Source organism: Leptopilina boulardi, unplaced genomic scaffold, assembly GCF_019393585.1.
Source record: "Leptopilina boulardi isolate dan_hultmark-lab unplaced genomic scaffold, ZJU_Lbou_2.1 LbouV2_258, whole genome shotgun sequence".
Lineage (NCBI taxonomy): Eukaryota > Metazoa > Arthropoda > Insecta > Hymenoptera > Figitidae > Leptopilina > Leptopilina boulardi.
Genome location: NW_026137816.1, coordinates 217,128 through 234,001, shown reverse-complemented (window position 1 = coordinate 234,001; position 16,874 = coordinate 217,128). Strand labels below are relative to the sequence as shown.

At 27.2% G+C, this 16,874-nt stretch overlaps 2 protein-coding genes across 4 annotated transcripts in view; one reads left to right on the top strand and one right to left on the bottom strand.

Annotated features, from left to right (window-relative positions):
- The window catches only part of LOC127280923 (homeotic protein antennapedia-like), a 364,206-nt gene that overhangs the window by 226,381 nt on the left and 120,951 nt on the right, over nucleotides 1-16,874 (top strand). Inside the window, exon 2 of one of the 3 annotated variants that reach the window (XM_051304328.1) lies at nucleotides 5,216-5,271. The exons of the other annotated variants lie outside the window; for them this stretch is intronic. The gene's annotated coding sequence lies outside the window, so the exon portion shown is untranslated. The remainder of the gene's footprint in view (nucleotides 1-5,215; nucleotides 5,272-16,874) is intronic. 3 annotated transcript variants of the gene reach the window in all.
- Nucleotides 9,075-12,006, bottom strand: LOC127280921 (uncharacterized). The gene is made up of 7 exons (XM_051304323.1): nucleotides 11,716-12,006; nucleotides 11,456-11,619; nucleotides 10,999-11,203; nucleotides 10,786-10,911; nucleotides 10,604-10,695; nucleotides 10,177-10,384; nucleotides 9,075-10,079 (listed from the first exon to the last, which is right to left on the bottom strand). Exons 1-7 carry the CDS (start codon nucleotides 11,885-11,887, stop codon nucleotides 9,223-9,225), a joined length of 1,824 nt encoding a protein of 607 aa, XP_051160280.1. The 5' UTR covers nucleotides 11,888-12,006; the 3' UTR covers nucleotides 9,075-9,222.

Here is a 16,874-nt window from a genome sequence, read left to right as displayed (position 1 = left end):
GGATTTGTTGCGCATCTCTACAGTTTATAATTCTGATTTAGGATAAACTTCATTTTAGAGAAGAATGAGACAGTTAGTTTTTGATATTTCCGTAATTGAGAAACTGTAAAATCTGCGATGTATTCCAACAAAATAGCAATGATTGCGCAGTCACGTAGGGAGAGTATACCGATTAAAAGTGCGTGACGCGTGCCTCGGCTAAGTTCGCATACATGAGTATTTCTCAAACGTTCGAACGTGCTTACTCAATATACATGGTATGTAAGGATAAAGGATGTAAATTCGTGAATTCTCAGCCTTATTAAAAAAAAATTTATAAATAAGTTTGAAAATTTCATTCGGGATATTAATTTCATAATCCGTGGAGGATTCATTTAACAGTAGTGGAGATTGACAATGCGGATTAAGACTATTGGTTCTAGATCGAAACTATGAATTAGCCCTATAATACCATCTTTGAACAATTGGTTCAAAATTGGATACTAATCCTAATATGCCTCGTACAATTGTTACCAAACTTGAAGTTTCAGATTTGAATTGGTGTTATTCGCTTTTCTTCCACAAAGATTAAACCAACCTTAACCAAACGGATTTTTAAACACTTTAATTAATTATTTGATCCCTAATGACAATGCTCAAGAATAAGGAACACCCTTTTCAATATAAAGATGTGAATATTATTGATGATCAGTACATATATATATTATACAGATATACAGTTGGTAACATTTGTTGGTCTGCGCACAAGTGGATTGCGATTAAAATCCCATAACGCACAACCCTTGCATTATAAGGGGATTATTCCAAGGGGTATAAAGTTGCGTCAATGATTCATGGTGTGGTGGTCGTAGCACCTTTTTCATCAACCCATTTATGTAAATACTCTCTTGAAGGGAGTTTGTATACTTTTTGGAGAGGTGAAAGTAAAAAAATTTAAGATCTTATTCTAGAATTAAAAATTTTACAATCGAAGATTTAAAGTCGTGTTAAGAAATAAATACCAAAAAGTTTAACTATATGTTTTATAGGAAAAAAGAGTTGACATCTCCTCTTTTTATGTACTAAGAATGAAGATACGCATACGAACTAATTGCAATAAGGATATGAATTTCAAAATGCATTACGATTCCGTCTTACCTCTTCTTCTCTTACAATTTTTTTTTTCAATCTCACTTTTCCGGACCTCTTCTTCTTTTTGTCTTTCTTTTTCTTTCATGTTCTTATTCTCTTTGGTGATCTCTCTTTCTTCAGTGATCTCTCTTTCTTCACTGATCTCTTTTCCCTGCAATGATCTCTCTTTTCCTCTTTTACCGGTTTCTGTTTTCGTTTTACTTTTCTCTTTTTTTTTTTTTTTGGATTGCCTCTATATCGATGGGGTCTTTCTCAGTGTCGAGTGTACATGCATAGTACACGTCCTCGGTTACGGCGATAGGACGTGCGGCCACGATGCGGAACGGTGTGCGGGGCTTATTCTGCTGGAGAGTTGGATTATATTCACCTGCCTCGGCGGTCGGTCGAGCTCTCCGTAACCGGCTTGGCAGCATGTCAACCCTCTGCGCGGGTGACTCTATATGCTGGTTCCTTTTACTTTGCAGTCTTGTCACGCCTTCCCTTCCTTAAACCCACGGATGCAAGAGGCGCTCCTCCAGCGGCGAAAAACGGTTGAGATTTCTGTATGCCAATATTCTTTTTTTTTCTCTCTCTCTCTCTTCCCATGAGAGAAAATTAAAAGAGAAATTTCAGAATTTTTAAATCAATTGCTAAATTCAAATATCTCGGATTTTTTTTTCGTATGCAAGTACTATATTATTATGAGAATTTTTTTGCATTTTTTAATCTTGACATTTATTGGCACGTTTTGAAGACGAATTAAACAGAATATATGCTGGCATCCACTTGACTTGACGCTATTCAGCTCTCTTAATCGGAGCAAGGACCATATTAGAAGAAGAACAGATTCAATGTGGGGCACGTGCGCGTCTTCGATAATATATAAAGAACTCTCTTATATATATATCAAGAGAAACGCTTCTTTGATACGTTAATAATAAGCTCATTCAATGAATATAATAATATCAAAAAATTTTATTATCATCTAATGTAAGAATTTATCATTTTTCTTGAAATTGAGAAAGAAACAACAAATTTATTATTAAATATTTGATTTTTAAATCAATATTTTTTTTTTATCGTAATTAGGAATCTTTGAAATTTATACAAAGTATGTGTGAGTCTTCTCGCTCTCTCTCCGAAGATGTCTTAACCGCCTGACATCTTTAACTCGCAAGTGGTCCGTCGCATAAAGCTGCGCGTTAATTTACGGGATCGTATCTTCAAGTAAAACTACGGGTCGCTCGATAAAGTGCGTGTCAGGAGAGAAAACGGTGAATGCTCGCAAAGGCGTGCATTCTCAAATACGTATGAAGACGTAACTCATGGCCACGCCTGCCTGATGTTAACATGTATATATATATATTGCGTCCCTTTTGCTCAATATATACCTAACAATTTTATATACCTAGACGCAATGCGGTTTCTCATCGTTGATATGCTCAGTGCAAAAAGTAGAAAATCCTTTACAAGAAACATGCATGCAAATTTTTCGTACTACGTTTCTTGCATGACTCCTTCAATGTCCTAAAAATACTCTTGATGATAAAAAAAAAAAAAAAAAATTAATGAAGATGCTCTCGATGCATAACATTCTTTTGTGCGGCGAAATTTTATGTAACTGTTTGTTGATTATGAAAGAATTTAATACTCTGGAGCAATTGAAATTAGCTAAAAATAAGGTAGAGTAATTTTCAATGAGTAGAAGTCGAGATGGAATTGAATTGTTTCTTTGTAGGTATTTATTGCCTGCAATTCATTTCCACTTTCTGCTTTTTTACTTCCACTTTCACCCATTCGCTTTTTTAATTCCACTTCACTTTCACTATTCCATTTCCACTTTCGCTATTCGTCAAATTGGAGCAGTGAAAGTGAAAGTAAAATGTTTGAAGTGAATTGATAAAAGTGGAAATTAAATTACGTAATCGACCCCCGGATTGTTAATATCGAATTAAAAAATCTGGGGGTTGGTTATGTAAATCCATTTCCATTTCCACTTCAATTACTACTTTCATTTTTTCCAATTTTCAATCCCACTTCTAATTCCACTTCTAATTCTACTTTCAGTTTTTTCAATTTACATTCCAACTTTCGCTTTTTGTATTTCCACTCCTACTTTTATTTTCGCTTCCTTTTCTTCTAATTTCCATTTCCACTTCGGTTTCTACTTTCCTTTTTCCACTTTTCAATCCCACTTCCATTTTCACCTTTTCAATTTCTACTCCCATTTTTATTTTCCCTTCCTTTTTTTCTAGTTTCCATTTCCATTTTCCTCCAATTTCCACTTCCCTTTTTTAAATTTCCACTTCGATTTCCACTTTCCCTTTTTCCAATTCCCAATCCCACTTCCATTTCCACTTTTTCAATTTTCACTCCCACTTCCATTTCTAGTGCCACCTTTTTCCAATTTTAATTCCCACTTCCACTTTCATTTCCACTTTTCCTAATTTCTACTGACCATTTTCATTTTCACTTCCACTTTTCCAACATCCATTTCCATTTACAATTTAACTAAATATTAATTGAATAGAATTCTCATTCAACAAAATGTTTGTTCCGCCATTTATAATTTTAAATTTAAATAATTTAAAATTCTGTTGAATGAGAATTTTGGTCAATTAATATTCGGTTAAATTGGAAGTGGAAATTGAACTTGGAAAAAGTGGAAATGAAAGTGGAAGTAGAAATTGGATAAAGTGGAAATGGAAGTATGGGAATGGATATTGCAATAAGTGGAAATCGGAATGAAAAATGTGGAACTGAAAATGAAATGGGAAGTGGAAATAAAAGTGGAAGTGAAAAATTGGAAAAAGGGTTATCCGGAAAAATTGTAAGTGGAAATAGAAATGGAAGTTGGTGGAAGTAGAAATAGAATTATGAATGGAAATTTAAAAAAGTAGAAATAGGAGTGAAAATTGGAAAATGTGGAAGTGGAAATGGAAGTGGAAGTGGAAATGCAAGTGGAAGTGGAAATGCAAGTGGAAGTGGAAATGCAAGTGGAAGTGGGGATTGACTTCCTGGTTTGTTCCAGCAATTTTTTAATTCGTCTAAAAATTCTAAAATTTTAATACCATTAAAACTGTGGTGAAAACAAAAAATTTTATCTCCACAAAAAAAACAAATAAACTATATCCAGTTATTAGATTCAAAAAATCCTTTTTCCCCTTTTTAAAAAAAAAAAAACAATATTGAGTGGAAAATCAAGAAAATCTGCAATGTCATTCATATCAATTTTGTTTGGAAGTTATATAGATGCTCCCCGTTTTTATTGTTCTGAAAGGATATGTGTACAAGGAGGGCGATTTATGGCACAAAGGTAGAAAAATATGCTTTGGAACAGGTCATATTTTGCATTTTTACATTAATCTTTTTCACATCGTCGAGTATATTCCTTTTCCCCCCTTTCTTTCTCTCTCTCTCTCTCTCTCTCTCTCTCTCTCTTTTGGATTCTGTTCTCCGTTTGGTTTTTGAAGACATTTACTTAGAATAATGCCTATCCATACTCCCAATCTGTCAAGGGCCTCCCACTGGCCATGTAAGTCAGGCGTTGTTATGTAAATATGGAAAAGGTTGTTGATTCATGCATGAGGACGGCATGAATCTCGTTGTCTTGTCCGCCGAGCCGTGAAACTGATGCATTCGTATATATATATATATCGTTGGCAATCCCCAGGAGTGGCGATCGCTATGCACGTATGTACTTACAGTTGTGCACTTACTTTGTCTTTTATAACCATTTTCTTACATTTAAATATTCATGTTCTTGTGATTACAATAAAAAACAATATTTTTGAACTTTAAGAGAAATTATATTATTATCATCTGTTTTTTTTGCAAATATTCGTGAGCTATGGAAAATGTATACAAGAAGTTCATGCATGTATGTGTCAGTTCTGTGTACTGAAGCAAAGTCTCTAACTTCCAAGTTACTTACTCCTTGCCACTTAGATCCTCTAGTTCGTGTCGGGAGTCTCAAGACTATAATTCACCCGTGTCTCTTGTTTTACTCGAGCATGGATTTTAGTTTTCTTCCTTCTATAGTTTTTTTTTTTCTAATTATTTTCCAACCCCTTTTGAATTAAATTTTTTATTTTATTTGTTTCAGGTATGTTCATTTCAAATCATCACTTCAAAGTCTATAATATCCGGATGGACAAAAAGGTAATCAAATTTTTATTTTACATTAGTATTCTATAAACAAATTAATTGCATCAGCCAATTGATTTCAATTTATAGAAAAGTAGTTTGACAGCGTTTAAGATACATAAATTAAATTAACTTCTTCGCCTTATGCCAATCAAGAGGGTTTTTTTTTAATAGACAAGAGTGAATGAAATGAATTAATAGGGAGAAAAATTCTTGCAACATTTGACGAATATTATAAAAAAATGAGTTGAATTTAAATTTATTGCAAATATCCTTATGATACAACTCTGTCCAATTAGCATCGGAGGAAGATTAACATAATCTGTATTCGGAATATTTATATGGAATTAGTGTGCCATAGTCATATTTCATAGAGGTATTAGTTAAGCTGAAGGATTTTGGGGGTTTGTGAGCGTCTATATCTTCTGCCCCTCGGTCCTTTCATACACCTCCATTGCTTCTCGCCACCTACAACTACGTTATCATAAATGATCCCTCCTCTATATCTTTTCATAATCCATCACGAAGAAAACATCGTTCTCTTATGCTCTTAAGATATCGAGAAATTCACAAGTTATTTTATGTTCTACTTTCATCAAAATTAAATTAATTGAATAGTTGATTTAAAATAAAAATTTCAATTATAGATTCATCTAAATTCAATTTTGAATTTTAATAATAAATTATTTAGAGTACATTAGCAAGTAATTGTAAATTAATAAACAGAAGCTAGAAACTCGAAGTGAGGAATTCTTCCAAGCGCGGCCATTTTCGGTCATGCGCATTAGCGTTCTTTCACAGATTATAATGTTTCGGAGCCATTTTCGCTCATGCGCATTAGCATTTTGGCGCAGAATAACGTTTTAGTCAGGAAAATAAAAAAAAATTGCAAACAATATAGTAATTAAAATCGCAGTGGAATTGAAATACCTTTTTTCGAGCGATGATTGTATAAGGTAAAATCTTAATAAATGATCCCTCCTCTATCCTTTCATAATCCATCACGAAGAAAACATCGTTCTCTTGCTCTTAAGATATCGAAAAATTCACAAGTTATTTTATGATCTGCTTTCATCAAAAATTAAATTAATTCTTCTGCATTGAATAGTGATTTTAAATAAAAATAAAAAAAAATTCTTAAAAAATTGCAAAATAACCCTTTTTCGGGTTAAAATTGAAAAAAGATGTTACATAAAAATAGTTTGTAAGATTTTCTAAAAGCATATATATGCAAAGTATTTTGATTTATTTAAAAATAATTGAAAATAGATTTTTCAAGGACGGTGTCGAGGTCACGGGGTCGTTGTCGTTTTTCGAAATTTGTTAACTTAATATAATAGAAGATGTTTCGTTTTAAATTAAAAAATGTTAAAATTATTAAGTTAAAAACATTTGATTTTAATGACACTTAAAATTAGACAACAATATTATAGGTTACTAACTAAAAATTGAAAAAACAACAATAAATAATAAAAAATTGAAAAAATCAAAAAATTCTTTAAAAATTGCAAAATAACCCTTTTTCGGGTTAAAATTGAAAAAATAACCCTTTTTCGGGTTAAAATTGAAAAAAGATGTTACATAAAAATAGTTTGTAAGATTTTCTGAAAGCATATATTCAAAGTATTTTGATTTATTTGAAAATAATTGAAAATAGATTTTTCAAGGACGGTGTCGAGGTCACGGGGTCGGTGTCGTTTTTCAAAATTTGTTAACTTAATATAATAGAAGATGTTTCGTTTTAAATTAAAAATTGTTAAAATTATTAAGTTAAAAACATTTGATTTTAATGACACTTAAAATTAGACACAATATTATAGGTTACTAACTAAAAATTGAAAAAACAACAATAAATAATAAAAAATTGAAAAAATCAAAAAATTCTTAAAAAATTGCAAAATAACCCTTTTTCGGGTTAAAATTGAAAAAAGATGTTACATAAAAATAGTTTGTAAGATTTTCTAAAAGCATATATATGCAAAGTATTTTGATTTATTTGAAAATAATTGAAAATAGATTTTTCAAAGACGGTGTCGAGGTCACGGGGTCGGTGTCGTTTTTCGAAATTTGTTATAACATCGCTAGTTTTAATAATAAATTATTTAGAGTACATTAGCAAGTAATTGTAAATTAATAACAAGAAGCTAGAAACTCGAAGTGCGAGGAATTCTTCCAAGCGCGGCCATTTTCGGACATGCGCATACAGATTATAACATTTCGGAGCCATTTTCGCTCATGCGCATTAGCATTTTGGCGTAGAATAACGTTTTAGTCAGGAAAATAAAAAAAAAATTGCAAACAATATAGTAATTAAAATCGCAGTGAAATGGAAATACCTTTTTTTTTAAGCGATATGATTGTATAAGGTAAAATCTTAATGATTGGAATGGGGTGATTGTCTTTTCGCAACACACAAACACGGCGCGCCTTTTGAATCGAATGTCTTAGGAGCGCATAGATCCCTATATACTTTGCTAAGGTCGCGAAACAAGGATGATGGATTCCCGTCAATTATGGAGGCAACATCGTATTGTTTTACCGTCCGACGGGCAACATTGATTGATCGCTCTTGGATTCATGTAGCTACTTGGCTTCTTGCTTTCTTGCGCGGCTTGAAATAAATATATATATATATATATATATAGTTGCATTGAGCATGTTATCCCAACCTTGTGGTATTTCGCAGTATAAAATGACCAATGGATCCCATCATTCTGAATCCAAGTCCCAAATTTCTTGTCCACTGAGATTCAACAACGAGACACAAGCGCCGCTTCTAAATTTGGCATTACACATTGTGTGCGAAAGGACCAATCTTAAAAACCGTCACTCCATTGGAATTCAAGCAATTTCATACATCAAAGAGAGACATTTCTCCAAGTGATCCTCACGGAATACAAGTTTTCTTTAAACGGCAATATTATTGATCGTTTCATTATTTTTTTTTTTTTATTTATTTATAAAGTCAAGATTTATAATTTAAAGCAAACGTTTGGGAGAATTTTTTTTTAATGTAAAAAAAATTGGTTTTTTTTTAAATCTATAATTGAAATTTAAACTCGGTATAAAAACTGAAAAATTTATTTGAAAACGCGGTCAAATTTAATTTATTATAAATTCAAATAAAAGTTAATTGATTCAAATAAATATATCCATTTGATAATAGTCAATTCTTTGAATCAAATAAATTTGTTTTCAGAGTTTTCTAATTTATTTTTATTAATATTAAAAATATAATGGAAAAAAAGAAGCGAAGGAGAAATGTTTTTATAGAATGATTTTCAAGACTTTATAAATAAATAGAAAAAGACATCAGTGCCTGTCATGAAAAGGAATTAATTAACTTTGTACACTTGGAGAAAGTTATTTCATTCGAATATAATTAATTCATTTCGCAATATGTCGATTAGGATTTAATATAAAAGATTTAAGTAAAATAGAAATCTGAGAGGCAATCACAATTACTGCATTGAAGTTGTTTTTTTTGCTGAAAAAGGGGAAAAAATGACAAAAACTTATAATTTATTTACAAATTTTTTTTATTGATTTTAATATTAATAAATGTGTTTTAGATTATTTTACATTTAAATTCTCTCGTACAATATTTTTTGTATATATATATATTTATTTATTTATTTTTAGATAAAGATTATAAAGATTTAATAAAAAGTTTATAAAAATTTTTATATAAAAATTATAACTAAAATTAACTTATATTTAAATTTAAATTTTAACTTACAAAATATCTTAATTACAATAACGAATTTATAAAAAAAAAATAACACAATAGGAAAACCTTTAAGTAAAACAATCTCGATTTATTTTTTGGCAAAGATATAAATTTCAATAATTTTTTTTTTTTTTGGCAAATATTAATATTTAATTATAATAATTGAAAAATTAATTAATCTCACTGTAGTTGTATTTTGGCAAGTATGAAAAAAAATATAAAATCCAAATTGCAAACTACATTGTATGCAAAAGTGAAGGATATGAATTTTTAAGAATAAATGGATCATTGCAAAATTCATAACCTGAAGAATTTTCTGTGTCATATTGTCTATATCGCCAAGAATATTTTTTATTGTATTCACATTCATTGCTTAAATAAATTTTTTGACGTTTTTTATTGTCATAGAAATTATTTTCCACATTTGCAATTTTTCGTTTATTTTGCATTATTACTGGTGTAATTGAATTAGAATTGATAAAATGAAAATTATTTGCCATTGTTGTTATGGAATTTGATAAAAAATTTGTTTCACACAACATTGACGATTTCAATGGAATAAATTCTGATGATTTTACTAATTTATTGTACAAATAATTAACATTGTTAGAAAATAAAATTTTTAATTTATTTTCATCAATTTGTTTGTCAATTTTTTTTAATATTACTTTATTGGAAATTGATTGTTTAGTTAAATTTTCGTTAAATTGTAAATTTTCCTTATCATTGAAATTTATATCTTTAATCTCATTTTGATTCAATGAATTTTCAACTTTTTCTAAATTTATAGTTTTTAAAATGGAAATATTGTCTTCGATGAGTTTTTCTTCTTTTAAATTCACATCAGTAGAAATTGTACAATTTTTATCAGTCAATTTTGTTTCATTGACAATAGATTGATTTTTTGGTGAAATTTCTTCATTTTTAAAAATTGGAACACTAGTTTCAATTTCATTGAACATTTTTATCACCATGTGTTGTTGTATTTTTCCCAAAATAATTTGCCTTGAATATTCATAAATAACTTGTATGTTTTTGTCAAATTTTTCTTCCGTAATTTGTGAATTTTTCTTTGATTTTTCATTGATGAATTCTAGAAAAAAAATTAGAGAATTTAATATAAAATTCAATTAAATAAAAAAAAAAGAGACAAAATAATTTATAATTATTAGAAAAAAAAATATCCTTACTAAAAATTGTTGAATAGACGATTCGAGGAATTTGAATCCAATGTTTGGTATCAATTTTTACGTATTTTACATTATTACTTCCTAATAAAGTCGTTAGAAGGAAAAATGTAAGTTTTTTTACATTCACATCGATTCCTGCAGTGATTTCATCAATAAAATTCAAGTGTTTCGTTTTTATCCAAACATTTGAATTTGGTAAAAGTTCTACCTGAAAACAAAAAATTTATTTATTAATTTTTTTTTTTTAATATTTAATAACTATTTAATGTTATTTAATATTATTTAATAATTTTTAATATTATTCAATATTATTTAATAATTATTTAATAATATTTGATAATATTTGATAATATTTAATATTTGCTAATATTAAATAATATTTAATAATATTTTATTTAGTATCCAATACTAAAAAACAATTAAATACCTTTTTTCCAAATCCTTTTCCAAAACAATAAGTTGTTCGCTTTTGTTTATCATTTTCCATTACTTCTTCGTTTTCTTCAATTCTTCCTTCGACTGATTATCAATAAATAAATATCAATTATTTGCCAATGAATACAAAAATTAATTAATGTAAAAAAATTAATAATAATAATAATTAATTACCGGTTTCCAGAACGGGGAGAATTTTGTAGAGTTTGTTACTAATTTTTCGTGAACTTGTAGCTTGTTCGAGATATTTTTTAAAACTTGAAAACTCATCTTCAGCAATAGAGTTTTGTTCTAAAAATTCTGAAAAAAAATTTTTTTTTTTTAATTTTTTTTTTCAATTTATCGGAATAAAATCACTTGGAAAAAAATGTTAATTAGTATACTTACTTTCAATTGCATCGGGTAAACCCTGCAATTTAGTAAAACTACATCGAGTAATTTTTTTAAATTTTTCATAACCAATTAATTTATTTAACAAACAATTTATTAATTTTTGCTGATAACCTCTTCTTCCTCTTGATGAAAACATTTGTTCAATAATCATTAAATCACTTTCAAAAATCCATACATTTGATTTTGATACCAATTCAACCTGAAAAGTTTATTTTGTAATTATTTGCTTCTGATATTAATGGCAGTAGATAGTAAAATAAAGAAGTAAAATTATTGAAATATTCAAAATTAAAATAATTAAAATTAAAATAATTAAAATTAAAATAATTAAAATTAAAATAATTAAAATTAAAATAATTAAAATTAAAATAATTAAAATTTAAATAATTGAAATAATTGAAAAAAAGTTAAAATAATTAGAAATCTAAATTAATCGAAATAATCATTATACCTTGCCCTGTGAAATCATGTAGGGATATTCTTTAACAGTTTTCTCACAAATTATTTCGATTTCTTCATTTTTAGATTGTGTTTTATTAATTTTTTTTACAACAAGTGGTAAATTACGTTTTTTATAAGATTCCTTTAACATAGTCTCTAAAATATCAAAATTATCTGAAAAAAATTGTTTTTTTTTTAATTACAAAAAATAATTATTATTTGCAATTTATTTGATTAATTTTGATATTGGTAATATTAAATATTACTCACCGGAACTCTTTATTATTCTCAATGGAAGAATCATGTCCTCAATTGAAACTTCTCCTAATGGAGAATATTCACTTTTTAATTTAATACAATCATTTGTCAAAATATCCCTATAATTACTACCATCAGTATAGATAATTAATGAATATTTTTTATTAACTCTTTTCGAAGTCATATTATATAATTTTTTTTTTTTGAACACCACTGAAGTTTAACACTGTTTCTTATTTTGAACTTGTTTGCACTGAGGACAAAGTTTGAATGATTATTGTCCCCTTGAATGACCGCGTCCCTTTGAAGGGATGAGACTCAAATGAAATGGTTTTAACACTTTAAAGGCATATATTGAGGGATTATACTTTGAGAGATGGTACTGACATCTAGATTCTTTGTACAAGAAATAGACGTGAAATTGCCAAATTATATTTTCAGTGTTATGCGTAATAATTTCTATTATTTATTTAAATTGAAAATTGTTTTATTTTTATCAAATTATACTAATTTTATGGGAAATGATTTATTTTATAATCACTTTTTAATTATTAATTCGTTTACTAATTCAGATTAGTAGAAATTTTTACTAATTTTTAGTTAAATCCTACTAATTTTGTTAAACATTATACTAACTTTTAGTTAAACATTACTAAATTTTAGTTGAACATTACTAAATTTTAGTTAAACATTACTAATTTTTAGTTAAACATTACTAATTTTTAGTTAAACATTACTAATTTTTAGTTTAACATGACTAATTTTTAGTAAAAAATTACTATTTGATTTAGTAATTTTTTTTTACTAAAGTTTAGTAAAAAATGACTAAAGGTTAGTAGAAATTTGTACTAATTTTTAGTTAAATATTACTAATTGTTAGTAAAATATTACTAGTCTATTCAGTAATTTTTCTTACTAACGCATAGTGAAAACTGACTAAAAATTAGTAGAAATTTTTAGTAAAATACTACTATTTAATTTAGTAATAATTTTATTTACTAAAGTTTTAGTAATTTACTAAAGTTTTAGTAATTTACTAAAGTTTTAGTAATTTACTAAAATTTTAGTAATTTACTAAAATTTTAGTAAAAAATCCTACTAAAAATTAGTAGAAATTTCCACTAATTAAAATTAGTTAACTAAATAGTTAACTCAAATTTAGAGAGTACAAAAACGATATAATGATTAAAAAATTCCTTTTTTTTTGGAATATTTTACAAAATATAGAAAATTATGAAGTTTTACTATAGAAATTTTTTACTTCCGCAAATTTTCTTTTACGAAAATTTCGTATTTCTTCGCACAGGCTAAAATAGCATATTTTTCTTATCAGTGTTCCTATTTAAAAATAAAATCATATTCATTATTCTCATATACATTTAAAGTTGAAAAAAAATTTTTAAATATTTTTTTCTAGTAAATCTTAATAAAAGCCACATTTTGTATTGTACTATTTAACATATAGGAAAAAAAAACTGTTAATAATTAAGGGTTTTTCCCGAGCTTACATTTACCCCTAAAATTTTTTTTTTTCTTTCTAAAAGTCATAAAGTCTAAAAGTCTTTGAAAATAAATAATAATACAGGGGAAAAAAAAAACATTTTTTGCACATCTGGAATTTTTAAAAATTAAAATCGGTATCTTTTTCGAAAAAGGAGAATTTTTACAATGGCAATAGGAAAAATGAAAAGCAATATGCGTTCATTGTAATAAAATACCGTATTTCGTTCTTGTTTTTCTATTTAAGATGTTAAAATTTATTGCCAGCTTAAACAAAAATCTGTATCTTTTTCCAAATGGACAATCATTTTCATCTTAAGTACCTGAACATTATTTTTTGTAAAGTTCAAAAAAAAAAGTAATAATTTTATAAATGATTATTGAAGGGCAAGGATTAAAAATATAAAAATTAAAGTACAATTAATTAAATTTTTACTTTATTAATAATTTTATTTTTCTCATGATTCAAATATATATACAAAATAGGAATTTCCAGAGCACTATATTGAATCTTTATAAGTGTGTAAGGTAAACATTACAGGTAGTTGTTAACAATGTCGACAGGGGATTAAATGCATTTCTTTTGAGTTAAATACATTCTATTTTCTGGTCACATTATTGGTCTTCTAATCCCCTCTATATTGTATAAAAGTATTTATTACCTTTTATTTTACAACACTGGATTTACGAAAAATTATGAGTAGTTTTTGATTTTTGTAAAAGTAGAGATATCGAATCGGGTTTTCCCTCCCATACACAAAAATCATTATGATTTTTCCTTTCTTAATCATAAAATAAATTTTTCTTATTTTTCTTACTGAATCTATGTAAATAATTCCCTTTTAAAGATTATTGACAAATTTATTGCTTTTACGAAAATTGGTAAAATTTTATGATTTAATCTTACAGATAACAATTCTTTTGCTTCATGACAAATAGTTCATTGTTTATTTATAAATAATTGCATTAATTTAAAATTATCAAAAATATTGATGCAAATTTTTGTATCTGATATTTTTGGTATCAATTACTTCTAAATTAGTGTACTTAGAGAAACGATTGTTTGGAATTACTATTTCGTTAGTTTTAGCTAATTTGTATTAGTTACTGTTACTATTTAGTTAGTTAGCCTAACCATTTCGTTAGTAATGTTAGTAAATTCGTTAGTAATTTATTCCAACTAATTAGTTAAACCAACTATTAATATAGTTATGCCAACCAATAAAAATATGTAACCATAATAAATTAACAGCAGTATAGTTTAATAAGTAAAAATGGTAACCAATCTTTTCTCTTAGTGTGTGTTGACAATTTTTATTAATTGGATTTGCTTTAAAATATTTTTATTATATCTTTTTGTTTTTTCTATTAATTTTTCGAGTATTTATGTAGAATAGGAACTATTTCCGTCTTTTTGGTTGCTGTGCACATTCGTCAGTTGATGCGTTTTAACAGACAAACGTGTCTGGTATCCGAACACAGTTCTCGTGCCCGAAGCGCCTGTCAAGGTGCCAGTCGTCGATAAATAACCAACTGTACTCAATGTGAGTATATATATATTCGAAATTGCCAGCTTGGTGGCAGAAGACACGAACCATCCTGACAAGTGCCGTTACACACAAAAGCACATATTTATACATTATTCCGAAGGACGCCTTTAAAAATCTGCACATATAGGCAAAATCTCTATTGACAATGCTTTTTCTTTTTTTTTTTTACTCCTAAAAACCAAATCTATCTTGAGAGGTCCATTGATTTTATTATACATATACTCGTTGTTTTCTCTAGCAGAATTATCACTTGAGAAATACATGCGAAGGAAACCAAATATTTCTAAACCAATACATCCTTCTTCTTGTATACTGCTTTTTGCATATAATATATAGTGACTCTGCGGTCCTCTTCATTCGACACCATTTCTCTTCTCTCGATATTCACTTCTTCTTTAGAAAATAAATGCACATTAGGCGTGTCAACCGAACCCCTTTAACGTGTGAAAACAGTTGCCATTGAAAATAAATCTCTTTGCGTAATAAATAGTTTACCGCCTTTAGTTATTCGTCCATTTTTTTTTTTTTTTTTTTTTTTGAGGAAAATTCAAGGGAAAATAGGATAACAAACGAAAGTATAAAAACAGCTATATATGAAGGAAAATACTTTTGAGAAATTTTTTTCATTTAGAAAAATTTCTGATTTTGAATTTTTTTCCTAGTTTCAGAAGATCCGAGTTTAAAAAACTAAAATATGAAAGAATTCAAGAATTTTGCGATAGAATATAAAAATGAAAAATCGTGTAAAAAAAAAGATAAATATTAAAATTATCTAAAAATCCAAAGAGCAAAAAAAAAACTCCCGAAACTTTCCAATATTAGAAACCTCAATTAATATTTTAATTAAGCCATACAGAATTGAAAATTATATTTCCTCTTTATATTTTCAAGATTTATTACAACCAACCAATTATATACATGTATATATTGCAGACAAGCATAAATTCTCAATGCTATATATATATGCTATACATTTTAATATAAAAGTGCAAATTAGAAGATAAAATTTATGATTTATTATATACAATTTTCAACATTTTGTTTTTTCAATTAAAAGAGAGAAAAAAAAATTATGTTTTTTTTTTTTTTCAAAGCGTATTATTGTGGATCCAAATGCAATTAGTTGGTAAATATTATTTATACAATCAACTCTTTATCAATATATTTACGATTCTCCTTTAAATATATTCATAAAGAGAATTTTTTTTTTTTTTTCATGAAATATTACTAAAATATTTATAAATTCACCTAGATACTCAAGAGAGAGAGAGAGAGAGAGAGAGAGAGAGAGAGAGAGAGAGAGAGAGAGAGAGAGAGAGAGAGAGAGAGAGAGAGAGAGAGAGAGAGAGAGAGAGAGAATATATATATGTATGCAAATCCAAATTTTTCAGATCGGAAAATTCTATGCAAATAACTGATTATAAAGAAACGGAAAATATTTTCTATAAATGAAACGCCGGATGCATTTATGTAGAGTGAATGTATTTTAGTTTGTTCTATTAAAAAAAGAGCAGAAGTTTTCTATTTTTGCCGTTTTTATATTTTGTATTATATTATAATTTATAATTTTTATAGCAATCTAATATAATTTAACAAAAAAAAAAATGTTGCTTTTAATAGAATTAGGAAATGATAGGAAAATAAATTCAAGCCTCGGATTATACGACTTTTTCGATTATTTCCGACTTTTTTCGACTTATTTTAATAAAATGCGACTATTTCGACTTTTTTTTGCATTTTTTAAAAAAAATTTGTAAATAAAATATATTTTTTTTAGTATAAAATGCACATCTTCTTCATATCTTATTTATTTCAATTATTTAACAAATTTTTAACTAAAATTCTTCACTAAATTAATTATTTTTAATAATTACACTGAAAAAAAAATTCTGGTTAGGCTATATTTAACATTACTTTCTAGTTATGTTAACCAGAATTCTAGTTGAATTAACTAGAATTCTCGTTAAAATAACCAGAATTCTGGTTAACCTAACCAGAATCAAAATGTTAAATATACCCTAACCAGAATTCTGGTTATTCTAACTAGAATTTTTTTTCAGTGTAAAAACGTCACAAATTCAATTATTTTCAAATTATTTTTCAATTAAAATTTTTATGAAA

Bases quoted from the DNA above. Each gene is read 5' to 3' on its own strand.
- LOC127280921 (XM_051304323.1), bottom strand. From the start codon at position 11,887: ATGACTTCGAAAAGAGTTAATAAAAAATATTCATTAATTATCTATACT. The intron at 10,385-10,603 runs GTATTTAATTGT...TTTTGTTTTCAG, and splicing joins GAAAAGGATTTGGAAAAAAG to GTAGAACTTTTACCAAATTC. The intron at 10,080-10,176 runs GTAAGGATATTT...TTTTTTTTCTAG, and splicing joins CGTCTATTCAACAATTTTTA to AATTCATCAATGAAAAATCA.